The 23586-nt window shown below is 45.6% G+C and overlaps 1 protein-coding gene across 9 annotated transcripts in view; it reads right to left on the bottom strand.

Annotated features, from left to right (window-relative positions):
* Positions 1-22689, bottom strand: part of INTS6L (integrator complex subunit 6 like) — a 53454-nt gene extending 30765 nt beyond the window's left edge. For 4 of the 9 annotated variants that reach the window (XM_032330201.1, XM_032330205.1, XM_032330204.1 and 1 more), the window contains exons 1-3: positions 22181-22657; positions 21962-22039; positions 282-431 (exon numbers count right to left, since the gene is read on the bottom strand). In XM_032330201.1, the coding sequence (XP_032186092.1) occupies positions 282-431; positions 21962-22039; positions 22181-22291 (339 nt within the window). In that variant the 5' untranslated portion in view covers positions 22292-22657. The other 5 variants (XR_004282474.1, XR_004282473.1, XM_032330207.1 and 2 more) reach the window with 3 other exon arrangements.
* Positions 22690-23586: the final 897 nt, after the last annotated feature.

Genomic DNA, 23586 nt, shown 5'->3' with positions numbered 1-23586 from the left:
GCCTCATTCCAATATTTCTCAGCAATTTGTTCATCCCATTCTCAGATATCTGATGATATGATGGGGAGGCAATTTTCACGACATATGTTATGATCAAGCCACATACAAGGACCCCCCCAACCCCAAAAGAGGGATCTTTTTTAAAGCAGATATTTAAAAGATACGGACTTCCTTTCGGCAGTTGTGAAAAGTAGCAGAAAACTCCATAACCACGCCCAAATTTAACTCTTGCCCCAAGTCACCAAAATAAATTAGCTATACTCACTCAAAGTTTTTTTTACCTGTCCATAATTGTCTATTCCAGATATTAATCTATTGAGATTTAACAAATCAAATGAGGATCTTAGAGCCTGACCAAGAGTAGTCAGTCCAGAAGCCTGAAGATTTTTTAGTTCACTCATGAATGTTGCGTGATTTTCCTTCCAACCAGCCTGAAACCAAACATTTACAAAGAAATTCCCGATTATACAATGAACAATATATAAACTGCAAGTATCAAACCTCTAACAAATTAATAGTTCCTTGATCTAATTCTATTCTATGTCTTGACTGACCAAGTGGAACTAAAGCAAGCAATCAGTTTCAGAAAGATCTGTCAGCATTAATGACCAACAGCAAAGATGCAAACGTGCATTCGTCCGATCTTCTGTTCGGGTCCAATCGAACCTACCCAAACATCTCAGTATTCATAATACTTTGACAAGGATGATGAGCATGTCCTTGACAGAGACAACTCGCTCTTTGAGTGTCTGATCTCCTTGAACTTTTCTAACCAAGACTTCCTGTCAAACAATATTTTCACTTTAAATAAGAGCCAAGGGGCAATTCTAGGAATAGAGCCACAACTCTTTGGACACAACCCTTCTGGCATCTTCAAACATTCAGAAAGCCCCAAATCTAGAAAAATGGGGAGAAAGAAATTTTACGTGTCTTGGCAAAGAAGCAGCAACCCCTGGTACCCAGCCAAGAACCAAAGACCCAAGGTCAGCAGCCAACATGCTGTGACTGAATGGCTGGTAGAAGAGAAGAGAACCATCACGGTGACTGGTCGGTCACGGCCATAAAAGCAAAGCAGCACCAAATGCTAAGAAGAAAAGCCAAATGAAGACTTGGCAGCTAAGACCAGGTCAGAGAGGAGGAGGCCAGCCAGGGAGAGAACAAATAGCACAGCTCGGCCACTTGGTGGGAGGAATGGCTCCTTGAGTCTTAGTAACCCCGCAGGCATCAGTGTGAGATGCTGAAGGCTGAAGTCATGCCAATTGCGCCAGAACAGCTGGAAGTGGAAGCAAAAGCAAATAATAAGCGATAAAGTAAAGCATTTAAATGTCATGTTTAGCTGGAGGCATCCTGTCCATGAGCCACACAACTACAGCAAACGCTAGATCTTCTTCGCTAGTTTCCCCAGTCTCCAGAAGCAGTCTCGGTCAGGATGAGTGGGAGACAGCAAGGGGGCAGGGTCTGCATGACCCGCAGCGAAACCGTTGGCTCTGAGGACCTAAATTGTATTCTCTGCAAATGAAGAGGGTTAGGCAAGCAGGGACACTGTGGGAGGCTGAGCAAAACACAACCAGAGGGAGGACTCATTCCCGTTCCGATCTGTGAGAATGGTGCCCCTTGTGTCCAAACAGTCCAGAACCTGGTTATGATCCAGTCCAGTCCAATAGTCTGGGAGTCTGTGAAATTAAAGATGAGCTTAGCTGTTTTTTTTTTTAAAGACTCCTAACAAATCCTCTAGAGCAAAGGATCTAGAGGTAAAACTTTTCTACGTGTCCTTTGGCCACACTGTAGCTATGACTTCCAGTGCCCAGGGAATAGAGCCCAGGAATAATTCCTTATGGCCCCAAGAAAATCTTACCGGCTTAGACAAATTCAACTTGACTTAAAAGGAAGGCCTGTGGTGCAAACTGTCCTCACCAAATACCTACGAATAACAGCAGGTTACAAATCACACTGAATTCCAAAATAAGCTTTCTTCTTCATGGCGGAAGAGAAAGGTTCTGCAGTCAGGAGGGACAACCCCAATTCTGTCCTTCAGTCAGCACATTTGCACAGGCCCCATACGTGCCGAGGATACGCAAAGGGCTCAGCCCTTGAGGAGCTTCTGCCACAGAGGAATGAGAAACGCAGTTCTGGAGGCTGAAGGGACAAGTGGCCAGAAAGGCGGGGAGAGTTTCTCACCCAACATGGGGCATCTGCATAAGAGCATGGGGCGTCCCGCCCTGACGGTGGGAATGGAGGGGCACACCAAGGAGAACTGAGCATCCATAAAAGGCTTGGGCTTCATGGGGAACTGCAAGTACTTTGATTACCATTGTTCTGGGTACACGACAGGAGGCAAGGCTGATATGCAGGGCCCTGACTGTTCGGTGCTTTGTACATTGTGCTGGGTAGTTTGGATTTTATCTGTTGGCTCTGGGAATGACTTGAGGTTTTTAATTAGGGGAGTGGCACGATCAGATTTGGATTTTAGTAAGATCGTTCCGCTGGGGAACTGAAGAATAAATTGGGGAGTGGAGGGGAGACTGAAGCTCAAAGCAGGGAAACTGGTTTGGAAACTGCTGCAATAATTTATGGGAAGAGTGATGAAAGCCTGAACAAGACCGGGGGGCGGGGAGAGGAGGCTGCCAAGGAATGAAGTATTTCAGAGGAGGAGTCATAAGGTCTTAGGAGCTAATCAGAAGGGCGGGGTGAGGGAGAAAGGCTGTCCATTGGGTTGAGCTTTGTGGCCTGGGCAAACCTGAGAATGGTCCACCATTTACCCATTCACTTTATAAAGCTGACTTCTTTTCTGGAGTTAACTTCACTGAGCAATCTTCCTTCCACACCGTAAACCCAGCATGACATCTACAGCGAGCCTTGAACTTCTGGGAGCCACAAAGCAGTTCAAGGCATGACCAGAAAAATTAACAGACACTTGATTTGGGAAAGGGCTGGGATAAGACACGGGTACCACTTAAGCAAGCACACTATAACTCATCTAAATGTAAAATAATGTATCCGGATTGTTCATCATCTTACGAATCAATCTGTCGGAATAACTGCCCTTTGAGTTTCCCTTCATACTATGGATTGAAAGCATTTTACTAATTGTTTCTGCACCTGAATCACTGGCATTGTTTTTAGGTCAATTCCAAATCTTTGCAGTGAATAATACACAATTTCTTTGCAGTACAAGAAATCTGGATGCTCCTCCCATCTTGGAACCACAAAGTGTGGGGGCCACACGTACTCTCCAAAGCAATAACCATCTTGGGAGCAGTCTAGCTCCTTCAAGAGAAAAACCAAATGTCCCCAAATGCATTCCTCACAATGCTGAAGGGGAAAAAGCCAACGAGTTAATCTCAATATTTACAGAACTTTATTCATGTGACAAATCTCTTCCCAAAAGGTAATTATAAAGAGCTAGTGGCAGAAAGTAGATGTTTATATTCCTCATTCTCATTCTCATTTTATTCTTCATTGTTTGGAGTTGACTTTTTGTAATAAATGAATTCAGGACAGCCCATTTACCTTCTTTTTTTTTTTAAGATTTTATTTCGGCGTCATCTCTACATCCAATGTAGAATCAAACTCAAAACCCTAAGATCAAGAGTCACACACTCCCCTGACTGAGCCAGCCAGGCACCCCACACTGCCATTTACCTTCTTAATACAGTCTTTTCTTTCAACTTACTCCAAAGGTATCCTACTCTCATGTCCATAAAGCCTTGACTCATGATGATGAGTTCCATACATTCTTATGGAGCTTTGCAGCTTGCCAAGCACTTTCCCATTTCCCATTTGTGTAGGGCAACCCTACAAATTAGGCATGGTATTACCATCACTCTTTTGTTTTCCTAAACCAGGAAGAAGACTTAAGTAGGTCTTGTTGGGGGGGTAGTGGCAGGGAGTCACACTCTGGAGTTGCACTTATTTGAATATTCACAGTTAAATAAAATGCATTACTAAAAGTTTCACCTGTTTCTTTCTACTTCTTAAGATGGCTACTAGAAAACGTTACATTTTGTGTATGGCTGGCATTATATGTCTGTTGGCTAGAGAGAGATGTTCTAGAAGGACCTGGAAGTCAGGCAAGAGAGCAGAGATGCAACAGACGCATTACAGACTGCAAGGCAGGGGGAGACGGGATCAAAGCAGGGTCTCAGGCAGGTCGGTGTGGCAATGACATAGAGGAAAGATTGGGGAAGGAGAAACTGTGGTCAGGAAAAAGAAACTAGGGGGCTTGAATTAGTAATCCAGGCCTGAGGGCATCAGGGCCCTAATTAGGATGGGAATGAAGAGGTTAACTACGAAACATTTCAAACCAACAAGATAGGACCTGGTGACAGACACACCATGCATGGGCCTCAGGAGAGAGAGCAGCAGAAGGTGATGACAAAACTTCAAGCCCAGGGCCCGGAAGGAACAGAGGTTGGGACAAAGAGATAAGCTGGGATGAGTGAAATCCTAAAGAGTTTAGGTAGGGTCTTCACAGGTCAAGTTTTAAAAGTCTCCCAGAAGTCAAATGATGATGGTGATGACGACGATGGTGATGCTGAATGATAACGACAGGTAAATGTGTGTCTGGGACTCATCCAGATCCAACAACTAGTAAATGACACAGCTAGGATTTGAACTCAAGTAGCCTAAGGTTAGAGACCACCCGTTTAAACCGCCATACTAGAGAATCTTCTCACGTTCCACACATTCCACACATTCACCTCGTAAAGCCTTGCTATAGCAGCTTAAAAGTTCACACATTTAATGGAACTTTCAGAGCTCATTTCACTGAAGCCTCCTTGCCCTGTGTCTAAATGTAGACCAGTCAGGTGTGCGGAGCAGTGACCTAGGACTTAGAAGACCCTGGTCTATCCTAGCTGTAACGAACTAGCGAAGCAACTGGTCCAGAGGAAGTCAGTGACCCCTTACTGGGGCTGTTGCCTCATCCAAGCAGTGAAAGGGCTGAAAAACCAATTCTAAGGTCCCTTTGAGTTTTCATATCTTCTAATTCCATACCGTTATATAAATCTCACTTACAGAAAGGAAACACCTCACACCTTAATAAATATTTTAATTCAGGTCTGGTTGAAATTTGTAGTCAACTGAAAACGTCTTTGAATATCAACAGAGAAAGAATGGGCCTTTTGGTATATCAGTGCCTTGGGTTCTAGCCCAGCTCTGCTGACTAGCTACTAGCTATTTCTTTCCCCTCCTCAGATCACCACAGAAAGGAGAGAATATCCCCTCCCTTCCCCAGAAGGGCCAAGCCTAAAAGAAATACTCTCCGCTTTCCTCTGCCGCCTTGCTTCCATCTTCTTATCTGACCGCTGGGTTTGGCAACAGGAAACTGGCATGCTCCCTACAGGCCTGTTGCTGAAACTCCTTCTAATTTTCTGGTATGTTCCGACATATGTTGCTTAAGGGGTAAGCTCTGCCCCTACAACAGACCTATAGGGGAGGTCTAGCAAAGTGTGAACACTTTGGGGAAACTTCTGGGAACACACGCCTAGGCTATGTCCTCCAGTCCAGCCTTTGTCAGGAAAATGGCCACTATTTAGAGCTCTGGCTGGCTCCTGTGTCTTACTTCGTCATTGGTTTCAATGGAGGAGGGAAAGGAGGGGGTGTCATTTAGCTGCTCCTCGACACGTCCCCATCCTAACACTCGTCCCTCCTGAACTTCATCTCATTTTGGCCAGACCATTCTCTGATTCATTGATTTGTTTTTATTTTTACTTTTTTTTTTTTTTTTTAAAACAAGAGAACCCTTCCCTCCCTCAAAATCATGCCAGGAAGTATAAACAAGTCACAAAGATAAAAGCAGATCAGCTGTCCTTGAAGGGGATGTGGGAGTGGCACTAGAGCCCTTCGGGAAAAGTCCTGCACCATCTTTAAAGGGCACTTGTAAGCCTTTTCCAAAATATAAATGACCTTGTTAGACTTAGCCTCACGTGCAAACTTAATGAACAGGTTGTTATTCTCCCCCTCAAAGGTAACTGAAAAACATACTTAGGACAGCTGCAGCTAACCTTCCACAAGACAAGGGCCCCCCTAAAAACTATGTAAATGGAATACTTATCAATCAAGAAATAGGGGCGCCTGGGTGGCTCAGTGGGTTAAGCCGCTGCCTTCGGCTCAGGCCATGATTTCAGGGTCCTGGGATCGAGCCCCGCATCCGGCTCTCTGCTCAGCGGGGAGCCTGCTTCCCCCACTCTCTCTGCCTGCCTCTCTGCCTACTTGTGATCTCTCTCTCTCTCTCTCTCTCTCTCTATCAAATAAATTTTAAAAAAAAGAAAGAAATGAGTAATTCCAATTCTCTAGGGTGAGAGCTATGGAAAGGGAATAGTGGGGAATCGTCTCAAAGAGCAGAACTATAGCTTGTCACAAGCCGAGCTCTCTCACTGGAAGGGCATGATGGCTGTGTCCCTCTGCCTTCCTGCCAAGCCACTGCACCGACCCATTTTGGGCACACACACCTGAAAGCCTACTTGGACATTCCCCTGAAAAGTAATAGTTCCGCTCTGCCCAAGTCTATGTAGCTTGTTAGTAAGCCTTTCGTGATGAATAAAAAGGAGACAATACGCATTACTTCCCTCTCCTTGACAAGACGTTTTTTTCAATCTTTTATTAAAGGAAATGAAATCAGCGTGGTAATATTTGCCCTTCATAATCCCATACAGAGGGCCATCCTGGACTTTGGGCTCTTCTTCGAGGTGGTTACAAAGCAGATGATTAATGGATTTGAGTATTTCCCCAGATGTCGCAAGTTAAAGCCAAAGGGTTTAAATTTAGCAGGGCCACCATTTCTCCTGTTGAAAGATAAACTGTTTTCCTTTTTTCCATCTGCTCTCCTCCACAAGTTGCGGGCAAACTGGGTGTGCAGTGACTCTGACAATCAGACTAAATCAATTTCCACCGCGTTTTTTAACCAACTTACTCTCTTCTCCCATCTGACGTTCTATCAACTTTGTCATCGCATACCGTTCTCGCGCTGGTAAACGGACAGCGAGACGGAATGACATGGAGAGTAGGAAGCCCTGCTTTTCCAATCAACTCTGTCTCCTGAGGAGACAGATGACTTTTCCCTTGGTCTTTGCCCTTAGCCTTATATGGAATATCTACACGAGTTAAAACTTTAAAAACTTCTGCAGTTTTCTTCTCACAACGAAAACAGACTCTAATTCTGAGAGAGAGAAGACAAGGTTTTCTTGCCCTCCTATGTAAACAGACCCCTGTGATAGCCGAACCACCTTAAAACATTCAAACTTCTTTTTAAATTGTATTTACAGGCCACACACTTAGAAACGAGCTTGTTAAAATGGTGTGTATGTAATACACACTAGGAAGACACCGCACCATTAAAAGAGTGAAATTGTCTTGCCCCTTGCATGTCCTTTAAAACTTTCTCCTGGTATTACATTTTCTAACCCTGACATCTTTTCCCCCTCAAAACTCACGATTTAGACTGATTTCACTTTCGGGGGACTGAAGGTACTGATAGACTTTCAGGTTCAAAAGAGGTGGTCTATCATTCTGCATTACTAATATAGCCTTTTCTTATAAAATTACTGGTTTTAAGAATATTCAGTTCTCTTGGATTCCTAATTGTCAAAGTCTCTTCCCCAGAGGCATGTAATGTCCAGAACTTGCTAAAAGGCTCAAAGTGTGTTTATTTGACTAAATCAGTTCTCTCCCTGAGAACTCTGAATGCTACCATTCTATGTTTCGGTCCACCAATTAATTTCCATCCACGTGCTTCAGGAAATACTACCAGTCATGACCACACAAAAATTCTGGCTTATTTGAGTCCTCTACTTGTTTAAAAAAAAAAAAAAGTTCTTACGAAATTGCCCCCCTGGTACACTGCAGAAAGGTATCTGACAATCTGTAGCCTACAGGACTGTTTTTCCAGCAGACGGCTAAGGCCCTAATGAGTGTCTATTTTGTTAAAAGATTGTATGTATTTATTTGAGAGAGACAGAGACAGAGAGAGCACGAGCACGGGGAGGGGCAGAAGGAGAGGGAGAATTCTCAAGCAGTCTCCCCACTAGGCACAGAGCCCGATGTGGGGCCTAATCCTGAGCCAAAGTCAGACATTTAACCCACTGAGCCACCCAGGTGCCACCATGAACACCTATTTTTAAGTAAACTGGGCAAAGATATAATTCACAGTTTGAGTCTACTGACACAAAATTCATGATTTTGTGTCACCTATCTCTTTAAAAGTATGAGGTTGGTTTGTTTTTTTTTTTTTAGCGGGTAGGATTTTAGTAGGATTTTTTAGTGGATAGGATTGTTATCCTAAAGACTAGTCTAAAATATCTGCAAAATGCATTTATGAGTTTTCAATTCTTACCCCAGAGAATCAGGATGAAATTATGAAGTAGCACACCCCTCACCTGAAAGCATATGATCAAAAGAAATTTGATCTTTGCCAGAGGATGCGAACACATAAAAACCAAACTTTAGAAACTTTTCTATGAGAATCAACTGCCCTGTTACGAAAGGAAAAAAAATACTTGGAGTAGCAAAGAATTTGCCAAACTCGGTCAGATATAGTGTTAAATGCTACCTCTCTCACTTACAGACCATTTCAACTGTAGCTATTGACCTATTATCAGAAAAAAAAAAAGTCCACTGTGAAGATCACGTGTTCAAATGTTTAGATTTGGGGTTTCGATAGGAGACACGTTTATGAACACATACACAAAATACAGATTAACAAAGGTGGCCTTGGAAAAACACAAGGACAGAGTGAGCCTAAGCCACCCACGCACTACAGAATGAATTGAACAGAGGAGACTGTAGAATGGCCACTCATGACTTAAAAAGATCACATAGCATCTCTTTCCTCCAGACTAATTTTTTAAAGAGTATTTATTTATTTGAGAGAGAGAGAGAGAAGACAGCACACAAGTGGGGGTAGGGTGGGGGGAGCAGAGGGAGACAGAGTAGCAGACTCCCTACTGAGCACAGAGCCCGCATACTGAGATCATGACCTGAGCCAAAACCAAGAGTCACCAAGGCACCCCTAGACTTTTTTAAAAATTATTTTGTCAAAAAATTTTATGAGCAGTTTTTGTTCTGTTTTGTTTTGTTTTTACACTATGTAAGTTACCTATATTCATTGTTGAAAATCCCAACAGAAAGGAGCCTTCATGGCTCAGTCGGTTAAGTGTCTGCCTTCAGCTCAGGTCATGATTCCAGGGTCCTGGGATGGAGCCCCGTATCAGGCTCTCTGCTCAGCGGAAAGCCTGCTTCTCCCTCTCCCTCTGCCGCCACCCGCCCCGAGCCACCCTGGCTCACGCCGTGTGTGCGTGCGCCCGTACTCTCTATCTCTCTCAAATAAATAAATAAAAATCTAAAAAAGAAAAAAAGAAACACAAGGTCAGTTCCATACTCTTCAGACATAACCATTGCTGAGAATCACTGATCTGTTAGCAGCAAACAGAAATGACACCAACAAGACGGAGTGATATTTACCACTAAAATGGAGTGACATTCCCTGATGTAAGGAGTCAGTGTGTAAGAAAGCACATTAGGCATGGACAGGAACCATTTTTTCTTAAAATTTAAAGCAATTTTGAAATCACCCTGAATTCCATGCCTCAATTATTCCCCTGCATGCCTTTCAGTTATACAGTCTGACCTGTACTTTTTCCGGAAAGAACAGTGGAAATAATCTAGTCTAATCCCTTTATTTTACAGATAAGAAAATTGACTCTACAAAAGGGAAGTGACTTGCCCAGGGTCATGAATCTATCTAATCAGTGGCAGACTGTGGCTACGTCCTAAACTGACATCCCTAGCCTCAGGTAGGTGACGGGGCGTGGGGGGGGGGGGGCACCACCAGACAGGATGTACCATGACCACTTTTTAGAAACTGATTTTTGTAAAAAGGACCTAGACTTAACCAGACTTCTAACACACAGCTCAGAAGCATCACTGTGAGGTAGAGATCCCAACGTTGACACAGATGGGTGAACTTTTAAGAAAAATAGAGACCTTTGCCCCGCCCACTCTCAGCTTTCACCTGCAAGAAATAAACCAGGACAGACCCTCACTTTCCAATGCCATGGCTGTTTGAAAGCCTAGATATTCTCCCCCACAATCCTGCTGTCTACTGTCTAGTTCTGCGGGCTCCCTGGGACACAGACAAATGCTAAGAGAGACGGGGCTTCTGAGGACACAGCCATGCCTCCAGGCAACTGCAGGCCGATTTAAATCACATCTTGGTCTAGTTAGGCTAATCAACCTCCAAAGGTCATACTCTACCTCCCCCCCTTTCCTTTTGCAAATTGCCATCTTTATAATAAAGCACCTTCTGTCACATCCACCCCCTCCTGTCACAGCCTTATTGGAATGCTGCCAGTTCACTTTCTCTCCGCCCCCCCATGACGTCCCCAGCCTCCAGCTATCTGGGCTCTGTGTCTCCACCCACCCCACCCCCACCCCCACCCCCCACCCCCCGCCTTTGGTTAATTGATGCTCTAAGGGCTGGGGAGACCCAACTCAGGGGTAGAAGAGACAGGTGTGGCTGAAGCACAGGGCTCCTGTGGGGAAATGATGCGGAATAAGTTTTATACTCACGGCATGAAGGAGATCCCAGTGGGCCTAGGATGGCATCCCTAGACGTGGGGAGTCTTTGAAAGCTTGGGCGGGGAAAGGGATCAATATGATGAAACGAGCTGTTTTTAGAAAGTCAGCAGTCAGTGGGGGAAGAGTAGGAATTTGGGAGGCACTGGGGAGAACACAGTGGTCAAAGCTCAAAAGGTCAAGCAAGACCCAGCTTCAAGTGATGGCAGCGGAAATTGAGTTGAAGGAACATATGTAAAAGACATTTCAAAGGGATGATGGACAGGTCTTAGAAGAAATGGAAGGACAAGGTCAAAGCTGAATAGTGCCTGGCTTTCAACCCTGGGTGACCGAAGGCTGGGAAACGTGGAAGAGGGGATAGATTTGGGGCTATAGGGTCTTCCTGACGTGCTTACTATGAGCTGATGGCAGGACAGACAGCCAAGTGGAGATGCCCTGTAGTCAGCTACAGGTGCCTGGGTAAGAAGCTGAAGATGGAGAGGCATCTGTGTGGGAAGAATATTGGAAGCCATAAAGGAGGTCTGATGCATTGACCAAGGGAGCAGATTTGGAAGACAGGGAAAGAATACAGAAGAGACAGCTTCTGGAAGGAAGGAGTATTAACAGTTCCAAACGTAGTCAAGGGCCAAGAGAATAAACATGAGTAAATTGGCCCACGTAGCTATATAGTGAATCCTAAGACCTTGAAAAATCATATTTACTTTCCTCGCTAGTACTGTCCCTTACTTGTACCAACATAAATGGTTTCAGTCTTTTGTTCATTAGCATTTAAGTCCAGAGCTTGGCTCTTGGTACTAAGTTTACTGAACTATTCAACCTACAGGGCAGGACATAGATAATGAGAGAACAAATGCCATTAGTGACAGGTATTTTCAGGCAAACACTGTTTAAGAAATGGCACTCCATTTTTCCTCCCAATGTCGGACACATCAGCACGAAAATCTTCATACACCTTTTCTCTGGTTAAGACCCCAGCGACTGAGTGGGGTGGCGGCAGGGGGCATCTCCATTCCTTCTCTGAAATCCACCTCTCCCAACCTAACTAAGCAAGAAGAAATAAAAGCTACCTGGGTATGGTAGGGGTTGGGGGTCGGGGAGACTGGGCGATGGGAAGGGAATGAAAGAGGTACCATTCGGTAAGGCCCAGGCTGATGCATAAAACAGGGCAAAGGTGGTTCTGGAGCCTTCCAGGCTTCTATAAAACCACTCTGCCTCCACACAGGTTATGGATTTGAAGAAATGAAACAGTTACTGTGGCGTATCTTGAACACCTTTCTTTTCCTTATTTAAAAAAAAAACATGTATCAGGAGATTGCTAAAGTGAATGTGGCAGATCAGATTCTGGAAGCCAATAGCTGGGCGAAGACAAGCCCATTGCTTTTTCAGGCCTACAGGTCTTCCTAGAGGGTGGACTCAGCCCAGAGGACAGGCCCTCGACTCCACCCCCAACAAAGAGCCCCTATCTCCATGATCTCCACCAGCTCCACACACCGTCCTAGGTAAAGGCAGAACCCGGGGAACATCAAAACCCAAACCATTTCACAAATGAGAGCACCACAGTATTCACCTAGAAACAGTCAGGAAAAAAAAATAAATAAATAAAACTAGTAACTCTGGCAGTAATAATTTTCATTCATTGAGTGCTCGCTCAACTATAAATAAGAGCATGATAATTCTGTCTAAAAAACATGGCTCCAGCACGTACATCATAATGAGAAAATACCAGTGGGAAGTTATTAAAAGGAAAGCTCTCCCATGACTGGAGGAAAAGCAAAGTGGCTCATTTACTGAAGACTTGAATACAGACAGACCCGGGTTACTATTCAGCTGCATTATAAGCAAGCTCTGGCCCCGGGTTTCTCTGAGTTAGGCTGGTTGGGAAGAGAAATGGAGTTATGTGCTCTACAGTCATTGGCACATTGCCCTGTACATAGGCTAATTTACTCAAGAAATGTCAGCTGCCATTATTAGAAAGCGACTGTATTACTGTCCACGACTATAAGAAAGTAGTTATAAAGGCCAATCATATCTGTAAAAAGCACTTTCTTCCAGACTCAGATTTGAACATTGCTATTTCTTCCATAAAAAGCACTTTCTTCCAGACTCAGATTTGAACATTGCTATTTCTTCCATTTCTTCTTTACAGTGGCAAAAAATAATAATAACACACATCAGGAGGACCGAGGTTAGAGAGAGGAATAATCATGGGAGTTCTCCTATCATGTGGACCTGGACGTCCCCCAACCTTTTAATGCTTCTGATGACACCCCATGATATAAGACGAGGGCTCTGCTAGGAAACACCGAGAACGCCTTCAGTAAGAGCAGGGATACAAACCCCCTTTGTTTCTTGGGTTTTATACTATGCCAAGCTGGAGAATTTATCCTTTATCCTACTTTTCTTGATGAATGCTGTTCCTAAGGATTCTTGGGCCAAGAAGCTCTATAAATCGAATCAGGGCTATGTCACATATTTCTAATAACACTAAAAGCATGCAACATGTAGGGCCACTGGCAAGCACATATTACAAACAGAATTCTGCATTCCTGTGCTTACATTAGGCGTTCACACATATATTCTATTGTACTGAGCCCAGGAAAGCACTTCTAACCCAACCAGTTGGATCACCAACTGTATCCAAAAGTGTAAGCTACCGAACTGGCTTTCAATTCAAACAAGAATGGGATGCTTTCATATTTTGCTCCAAGGCCAAGGGTTATCAACCCATCACTCTGAACTGTATGATAACCTTTCATGCACAAATGAGTCCATTATGGTGTTAATTTTAAACAAAACTTCAAGAGAAAAGAGCCTCCTTAGCAAATAGTTTCTAGGACATGAACGTCATAAATATCTTAAGAAAGAATATACACTAACACTGCTAACAGAAATATAGTCAAGCCACATATGTCCTTTTATATTTTTAAGTAGCCAAATTTAAAAAAAAAAACAGAAATAGGTGAAAGTGATAGTATATTTTACTTAACCCAATATACGAAGAGTATGATTGCTTAAACTTATAATCGACCCAAAAATTATGAATGAGATATTTTATATATCTTTGTACTGAGTCTTCAAAACCAAGTATTTAATTTACACTTACAGCACATGTTGATTCAGACTAGCCACCGTTCAAGGGCTCGACTGCCACACGTGCCCAGAGGGTACTGTACTGAATGTGTAAATATGGCCGATCTAAAATGTTAATGGTGGGGCACCTGGAGGGCTCAGTTGGTTAAACGTCCGACTCCTCATTTCAGCTCAAGTCAGGATCTCAGGGTCATGAGATCGAGCCCCGGTTGGGCATGGAGACTGCTCAAGGTTCTCTCTCTCCCTCTCCCTCCGTCTCTCCTCTCCCTCCCTCTCTAAAATGTGTGTGTGTGTGTGTGTGTGTGTGTGTAATAAATGAATTAAAAAGACTAAAAAATAATAAACATGAATGGTATGTTTGAAAAGCTATGCCTACCCTCACTGCCACCTCAGTCCTTCACCCTCCTTACTGGAGCCCTGAGAGTGTCCCCACCCCTACCCTGGACCACTAGCCACCAGGAGTTGTGAGGAAGAGGGGAAGGATGTGTTTTTAACAAAACCGCCCTGGAAACCCAAATCCATTTCCCCATAGAAACAATAACAAACACAATAGCTCCCTGGTTAAGCAACATTAAGGGTTAAAAAGGCTTTCCTGAGAAGGAAGATCTGGGAACCTAATCACCCTTTAGAACATTGTATCCTGGAGAGAGTGTGTTCTGACCTTCCAGAACACACACAAAGGGACTGCCTGGATCTCTCATTTATGCTCTCTGCAAAAGGGAACGGGAGGCCATGTTTACAAAGAGGTTTTCACTGAAGGACTTAAATCAGCTGGGTCCTGTCTTCAGACCGGTTATACAGAGGGTCCCCCATAGGGAGGGTCCTTGAATCCTGCCCTTCTCTGGGAAGCAGCCATGTCTGCGCACTCTGGGAAACGAAGAGCTCTGCCCCAGAAACGGTTCTAATTCTCTTCCTGAAGCACCAGCAGGCTGAGGAGGACAGGATTTGCCCTTTCCCTCCATGTGCCCTGCCCTTCTGCCGTCCCTCCCACCCCAACCCCAACCTCAAGGCCGCGAGCTCTCAAGTGGTCAGCACTAATGCAAAACGAGGCAATTTCTCCCACAGCTCCTGGGTTCCCTCCCCCCCAGGGGATTATTTGGAATAATCACCAAATAAGCACACAGACAAACCCGGCGCCATTGCTCTTCAACTGTCTTCTGTTTCTTCATCCCAGGAAAAATGTACACACTCTAGCTTGGAGGATTCAGAGCCCCTTCGGGATCCAGTCACAGCTCGTTACAATCCTGACTGGAGAAACTGATTCTCGCCATAGCTTGCCTACCCGCCCCCCTCACCTCCAAGCTGTTGGCTAAGAGGCCACTGTTCTTGACCCACCCCATCCCTCATTCACATTCTCCAGTCACCTTTTTTCCAAGGACCATCCTCATGACTCTTGATGACTTAGGACCATGACTTTTCCCCTTCTGCCACCCCTTCCCCCGGCCAGATCTTTCAGGGCTAGATCACAGGCCCCTAGACAGTGCTAGCAATCCACTGTCTGACTTCTCTTTTGGAAGCACCATTTTGATCCTATGACCCCAGTGGTGATAAAAGTCAGACCACCGTTACCTGCAGGGGAGGAAGGGACTGCAGGAAGCAGCAAGAAGCTTCTTCGGGGGGTGATGGAAACGTTCTGTAGCTGGGCCTGGGGCGGTGGTTACACGAACGGAGAAAGGTTTAAAACTGTATCTGGTCGTTAAGATTGATGTATCTCAGGATATAAGTTATACTCCAACCAACAAAAGAAACGAGGATGCACATACATCGGTCTTGTCAAAGACACAATTCTCCCAAATTATAAACCTGAACCTAAGTGAAAACACTAGCTGTAATCAACAATAAACACGTCAAACCGTTAATAGAGATCACTCTCTTTAGGAAGAGTAGCAGAAACCGGAGTGGGGACTGGGGAGCTGTCTCACTTATGTACTACTTGAAGTCTCTTTCTCCCATTTCTTGAGTACCTGCCAAAATCTAGGCACTCCCTGCGGAGCTCGGGGCACAGAGAGAAAGAAGTTCAAATATGGGGCCTTAAGGAGCTCACATTAGCGAAGCCAGCGTGAGCACTGAGAATCACCATATGACATGCTGATTGCCACAGTGGAGGTCTGCACAGTGTTGGGGGACCACAGTGGAAGCTGTTACGCCCTTTGGAGTAGACGTGGGGCAGAGGGGCAGGGTGACTCTGGAGAATACAGAATGAAGACCAAGAGTGTACAGAATGTCAGGCCAAGTTTGTCCCAGGCAGAGGGAACAACAAGAGGCAGAGTGAGTCTGGAGAAGACAGCCGGCCTACTTTGTCACTGTGGCTGGAGCCTGAGGTCCAGGAGAAGGCACAGCTAGGAATTTAAGCCAGATCATGAAGGCCTTGGAGAAGTCCAGATTCTACTCCGAAATGTACTGGGGAGCCACTGAAGGATTTTAGTAGGGGGATGACTTTATTTTATTTTTATTTTGAGAATGACCAATTTAGTGGCAAGGAGGGGGAGAAATCGGTAGGGAGCAAGACCAGAAGTAGGGAGACCAGCTGAGTGGCTCCCCACTCAGTGGGGAGTCGGTTCGTCCCTTTCCCTCTGCCCCCCACCCCGCTCGTGTGCGTACACTCTCTCTGAGAAATATATAAAATCTTTTTAAAAAGAGAAATTCTTTCCAGTAAACTACATTTAATTCATAGGTTGGACAAAAGTCTGTAAGCATTTACTTCACACGTATGTATATATAACTGATATATAATTATATTAGTTTCAGGTATACAACGTATTGATTTCATATTTGTATATACTACGAAATGATCATCACAATAATTCTGGTTAACACCCATCACCATACACAGTTACAAAATTTTCTTTTTTCTTTTGGTAAGAACTTTCAAGATTTACTCTCTAAACAACTTTCAAATGTGCAATACAGTATTATTAACTATAATCACCATGCCATATATTACATCCCCATGACTTATTTATTTTATAACCAGAAGTCCGTACCTTTTGACCCCTTCACCCATTTTGCCCACCTCCCAACTCCCACCTCTGACAACCACTGATCTGTTTTCTGTATCTATGAGCTTGGTTTTTGTTTGTTTGTTTGTTTGTTTTGGCTTCCACATGTTAGTGAGATCACAGGGTATTTGTCTTCCTCTGCCTGACTTATTTCACTGAACATAATCCATGTCTTGCAAATGGCATGATTTCCTTCTTTTGTATAGCTGAATAATACATGAGGGACACTTAGGCTACTTCCATTTCTTCAGTTATTATAAAAAATGCTGCAATAAACCTAGGGGACTGGGAGTGCAGGTGTCTTTTGAGTCATTGTTTTTATTGTCTACAGATAAATACCCAGAAGCAGATCATAGGGTATTTCTATTTTTAATTTCTTGAAGAACCTCCATACTGTTTTCCGGAGCGGCCGCACCAGTCTGCATTCCCACCCACAGCGCACAAGGTTCCCTTTGCTCCACATCCCGGCCAACACTTGTTATCTTTTGTCTTTTTGATAACAGTCATTAACACATGGGAGGTGATACCTCACTGTGGTTTTGATTTGCATTTCCCTGATGCTGAAGGATATTGAGCATCTTTTCGTGTACCTGTTGGCCATCTGGATGTCTTCTTTGGAGAAACATCAATTCAGATCCTCTGCCCATTTTTTAAGGATTTTATTTATTAATTGACAGAGGAAGAGGACAAGAGAGCACAAGCAGGAGGAGCAGCAGAGGGAAGAAGCAGGCCACCACTGAGCCAGAAGCCTGATACTATGGGACCCTGGGATGATGACTTAAGCCAAAGGCAGACACTTAACTAACTTGAGCCACCCACGTGCCCCTCCTCTGCCCATTTTTAACTCAGATGATTGCTTTTTTGCTATTGAGTTGGATGAGTTCTTTATAGATGATGGACACTAATGCCTTATCTCAATATATGATTTGCAAATATTTTCTCCCCATTCAGAAGGTTGCCTTTTCATTTTGTGAAAAGCTCCTCTCCCCTTATTTCAAAATGCCCACCACCACATGCTTGCAATGGCCAATGAAAGCTGAAAAGGAAGCAAGGTCCGGGGAGACACAGTTGATCATAGAAGTTGGTGCACCCCCTTCGTGGCATTTTGAGATTCGAGTGCACCTTCTTGTCTCAGGTTGCTCTCACAGGCCCTGTTGCTACCAGTTCACCCAAAAGTACTTTCTTAGCTTCCAACCACAGTGAAAGGCTCCCCTCTAAGTCACTCTTTTGTCCAAATAAGGCCCATCACATATAGTGGGTGGGGGAGGGGGCAGGCATAGGAAAAAGGGATGTTAAAATACCAACACATGTTTGGAACACAGATCATTTAAAAAGCATTAATTTTACTTCCTAAATCTGTAAGCCAAACTGCTGCCTTTGCTGACACATGTGGACTCGGGCATGCAGATACCAGGGAACAAAACTAGCTACAGGATGTGAAAAAGCAACACTCAAGGGGAAATTTCACTTTTTCAAGTGCTCTGTGTTTTCAGATTACAGACTTGGGATAGTTCTTTGAAACATGTCTTCCTACTTATAAAAAAAACAAAACAAACAAACAACTTCTGCCCACTATTTATACATGTGTTTCAGCTATTTCTAGAAAAGTGACTCAGTCTGATGTTCAAAAAGCATTTCCTTCAACAAAAAAGAAATCATTTTAAGAAAGTAGTTTCAAACATCAAACTATTCTGAATATGTATTATATCCCCTAGTCTCATGGCTCAACTTTCTTCACTGAATAAAAGGAAATTATGATTCATAGCAAAACAAAACATACAAGACAGCAGAACCTCAGCCAAAACTATTAAGAACCAGTAAGCAAAACAAGCCCCACTTTTTAAAAACCATGTATTAGTCTTATATGATTACACTAGAAACGTCAAATATTAAATGGGGATTTTCATCCTAGCTGTGTACACTAAAGATACCGTTTTATAAAAGTAGTGTTAACACTCGTGACACTGTGTATTAAACTTGTCGACAAAGCAGTGCTCGAAACAGATGTAGCACAAAATGCTTACATTCCATATGCTTTTTATGCAGTCCCCCAATCAAACCTCATTCCATCCCTGCCAGCCAACTGCAAGTAACAGGTATGACTAATTTTTAAAAAAGAGCACACAGCCATTCTAGGGGATGTGCAGTAAGAAGCTACTGAGTCCCAGGTGAAACACTATATTCATGTACTCAACAGTATACATGGGGGGAAAATGCGAGCCACTGTAACTTTTCACAAGATTTACTGTCAGAGCCTGTAAGTGGATATACTGGGAATAGTTCCACGCCTATTAGGAAAAAAAACCTCCCAACCAAATGCACAACTCCTGCCTGTTACACCTCCAAAAGAACTGAATCTTATGGTAGAAAAAAAAATTCTCTCTGCAGTGTTTGGAGCTGTATATAACCAACACCTGAGAAATAAGCGGTTATTTTGAGAAGAGATAATCAATGATCCTCCAACTGTAAAGCGACTGGGAAATACCAGTACACAGTGTTCTGCAGAAAAATCAGCTACCGATAAAACCCTATAATGGAACATCCCTTGGCTGACGGTGGCCCAGGCTCTTAATGAAGAGTGAGGCTGTGAGTAGGAACTCAGATGCCCGCTGACAATCAAAGAACCTTTTGGTAATCTGTGTGACAGAAAACAGACCTTTCTGGCTCCCAGCTATTAGCTAATGAAAGACTCAACTAAATTTTAAGAAAAATTCACCAGATGTTCTAAAATTTCAGGCCTTCCCAAATGCCTAGATCCTAAAAGCCAAAGAACAAATAGTTACCACATGCTGAGGGGTGGGGGAAAGGCAGGAGGGAGTGGCTAAGGAGATTCAGAAAAAGAAAATGCTACCAAAGATGCCTTTCTTTAGTGATTCAGGTACACACAGCAACGTGACAGAAACATCTGTGAGATCATTAACCATGAGCCATTTTCTAGCACATGGAGTTATCATGTGAGATGAAAATGAAAAACCTGAGCGAACCTTGGAAAAGCATCAAGCCTAAATAAGAAGGCAACTAATGATGGGTAATTAAAAGCATTACACAAAGTGCCTTCCCATACCTGACCTACGGGAGAAAACAGGATCAAATTTAACTTGGAAGGACTTTTTTTTTTCCATAAGGGGAAAAAATGTGATCTATAAAATGGCAGGATAAAATGAGCTAAGAGATGAAACTTCCACTAAAAACAAGATCCAACTTTTCCCCTCTGTTCCCAGAACTATCTGGAGCCTCCAAAATACCATGGATAAGTTACGCAGCCGCTAAAAATTTTAAGTATGAAGACTATGTGGCAAGCCGGAATAATTCATGGGACAAAATAGGTGGGGAAAGTAAGAACAGAAAGTAATATGTATACGGTGGTTAAGATGCATGATGGTTGTTAAGGGGGTAGGGGTGAGACTTTCCTTTTCCTTTTCAAAGATTCTGTAAATATTGTCATGAAATGTTTCTAGAGCAAAAACGTTCAATAAGTTATCCTTTCAAGGAAAAAAAAAAGCCACACTGCTTTGTGGCTTATACTTTTTACTACTTCAAATTAAGGAGAATTTCCAATGGCCACACTACAGACGATGGGTTCTTATCTGCATTAGTACTCAAAGGGTGTAGACTTTCAGACTTAGGACGGACAAACATCTGCTTTTCTCTATGGAAGAAAAATGGTCACACCCTTTTGGGAAACTGACATTTTTTAAAAGCTTATGGCATTTTGAAAGTGACTGTCTACTCGCTGCAGTTTTTAATATAGGTAAATGGAAAACTGAAAACAAAGCTTCCAAACCAGAAGAGTTTGGAGGGAACCCACTAATCGAACTGTTAACCCAAACTAGGAGTTAACAAGATTAAAGCCTCCCTTTGGTTTTATTTCTGAAGGCACACTCTCTGGCCAACTACTCGGTTTGGTAGGTTCCGTTCTTTTAAACACTTCCCTCGCCTGAAAACGGATTACAACACATAAGACTGCTGCTCTCCAGCACTACAAAGATAATTCTGAGAAAGGAGGCGTCTAGCAAAAGACGTCAAGGATTATGGTAATAATACATTTTTGAAATTTCAACATGCAAGCAGGAGTCTTATGCAGGTTGATTTCAAAGTCTGCGTTCTAGTTTATCGGGCCACTGCAGGCAAGGCAGTTCTTTATCTGCTCTCTATTCGGAACATAAATTAACCACCCCACGGAGGTTAAATCCTCCCTACTTTTCGCCTGTAGGTCAGAATGCCGTGGATCAAATAATCGAATTTGGCTACTGCAGCCTCGCGCAGTCGAGTCCTCTCCACCCCTTCCCTCTTTTCTTTGCCCGGGACAAACCTCTCCGTGGCTAACAGCAACCTAATTTAGGATGTGAATAGGTAGGCCAGGTCCCTAAAAAGCTCGGGCCCCCTGTGAGTTCCGATCAGCACGTCTCCGCCCCGGCCCGTCCAGGCTCCGGTGGAGTCCGCAAAGAAACACTAACAGTAGCAGAGGTGCCTACAGGCGGGCGGGAGCGGACCGATCCCGGGGGCGGGGGGGGGGGCGATTGAAAAGATAAGTTTCTCCGGGTCTGGGGCTGGGGAGACTCGCTCCGCGGGCAGATCGGCCATCGGGCGGGGTGGGGTAGAGTCCACAGACATGCACAGGCTCCGTCTCCTATCCGAGGGCCGGTGGCTGGCTCTGCCACGCTCTCAGCAGGAAGGGGAGGGCAGCAGGAGGAAGAGCGGGAGGCGCGGTGCGGGAGGAGAGGGGAGGGGAGGAGGGGAGGAGGAGGAGGCAGGGCCAGAGGAGGAGCCGGCGCCGGGAGAGCCCGCGCGCCTGGCCCGCAGCACCTCTGGGCGGAGTCGCTCGGCCCGCCCGGCCCGTCGGCCGCCGCCACCGCCGCCACCGCCGCCGCCGCCGCCGCCGCCGCGCCCGGTGCGCCCCGAGGGGGCGGGCCCACCCCGCGGCCTCCCTCCGGGTCTCGAGCCCTCCTTCCCCTCCCCTCCCTCCCCTCCCTCCCTTCCATCTCAGCAGCGCCCTCAGTCTCCCTCTCTGGCTCATACAAAAGCAAAATGTCCGCCATGTTCCGAGGCCGCTGCAGTCGGCGCCGCCACCGGCTCGGCGGCCCCCCCCCTCCAGCCGTTTGCCCTGCGGCCGCCCCTCCCGCGTCCCCCAGCCCCGGCCCCGGGCGCCGCCGCTGCTCCGCCAGCCCTCCGCGCGCCCCCGCCCGGCCCGCGCGCCCCGCCGGGCACCGCAGCACCGCCTCGGGCGGGGGCAGGGGGCGGCAGCCCCGGGCGCCTGGCTCCCACTTCCCGCCCGCCCACGCCCTCGATGGCCCCTTTACCTTGATGCAGTACGGAGGTTCGTCGTAGGTGACCAGCATGTACCTGTCTCCGCGGCTGGCCGGGTCCCGGGCGCGCAGCTGCGTGACGAGGGATGACGGAGGGGGCCGCGAAGGGAAGGAGGGAGGAGGGGGCGATACGAACGTTACAGAAGCACCTAGCTCCACCACCACCCCCATCCCTCAGGAGCTCTCCCCAGCTCTCCCCTCCCCTCCCTTTACCTTCAAGAATAACTCCACAGCGCCCTTGGCAATGTCCAAATAGGAGGTGCCCAAGTCAGTGCGCTGGTTCATAGAGGCGGACGTGTCTATGAGGAACAGCAGGATGGGCATCTTCCCCCGCACCCCTGGCTCCGCTGCCCACTCTCCTGACCCTCTTGCCCTCACTGCCGCGGACTACCACCCGAACCCTCAACTCTAGCAGAGCCAGGGTGCAGGGAGCAAGAGGAAAAGGGGGAGACGGGACGGGACGGATGGAACTGCTCCTGGCCTCCTCTTTCTGCAGCCCCACCTCCTCTCCCTCCAAGGGAACTTGAAAGTGTGAGCGTGTGTAGCCCTCGGGGCCCTCCCCCTTCCCCTCCCCTGCCACCACTACTGCCGCCGCCGCCGCAGGGACTACTGCCCAAGCATCCGTCCACGCTCACTCAAGCGCTCGCCCCAGACTGAGAGCTGTCTCTGTTCACCCACACACAACTTCTGTCCGCTCACCTACCATGGGCACCATGTGACCAGAACCCACGCCATTGGCTGCCAATTATGTGGTATTTGCATATTCATTAGATGACAGGGCAAGGGGAGGGACTTGGGCGAACCCTGGGAGTTGAAGTTTGAACCCAGGCAGGGGGTAAAGGGGGAAATGTTAAGGACCCTCCTTTAAAGGACTTGAAAGCTGTCAGGATACTTGGGTGGTTTGAAGGGATTTTCGCTGGCTCTTCAACAGATGACGATTCGAAAGGGAGAGTGAATTTGAGCAACAGTTGCTCAGCACTACAGAAGCAGATGCTTGGACAGGCTGCCCAGAAGACGCTCTAACTGCAATCGATCAATCCTGCCAGTGGCTAAGACCAAAACATTTCAGAAGCACAAACTTCTTTCCTGGCAAGTCCTACTCGCATTCCTTCCAATGCCTCCCCACTCTTGATCCGTATTTGTAAGGCGGTTGCTGGCCTTGCGTTCCACGTATATCCACTCAGAAAGAAAACTAAAGCTTAAACACAGTTACCTAAACCGGCCTTTTGAATGCGCAAGCTTCTTCGGTTTCACGGAGTTTTTTTAAGTATTGCCCTGCCAGTGATAATTCCACCCATGCTTGCGTCTGCACAGCTTTTACACATGGGAGGTTTGCCAACCTACATTGTGATTCAGTTCACGTTTATTGAGCACCTATGAAGTGCCAGGTACCTACATTAGCTTTATTTAATCTTTGAAACAATTATGGTAGATGGCATTATATTCGATTTTCAATAAGGGAAAGTGCAGCTTGCTGGAATTAGGGCAACAATGAGGAATATTTTCTTTTAAAAGGGGATGGGGCGCCTGGGGGGATCGGTCAGTTAAGCATCTTCCTTTGGCTCAGGTCATGATCTCAGGGTCCTGGGACCCAGCCCCCCCCCCCTGCACTGGGCTCT

This window comes from Mustela erminea, chromosome X, assembly GCF_009829155.1.
Source record: "Mustela erminea isolate mMusErm1 chromosome X, mMusErm1.Pri, whole genome shotgun sequence".
Taxonomy (NCBI): domain Eukaryota; kingdom Metazoa; phylum Chordata; class Mammalia; order Carnivora; family Mustelidae; genus Mustela; species Mustela erminea.
Note: the sequence above shows the minus strand (reverse complement) of the source record. Positions and strands in the feature narration are given on the sequence as shown.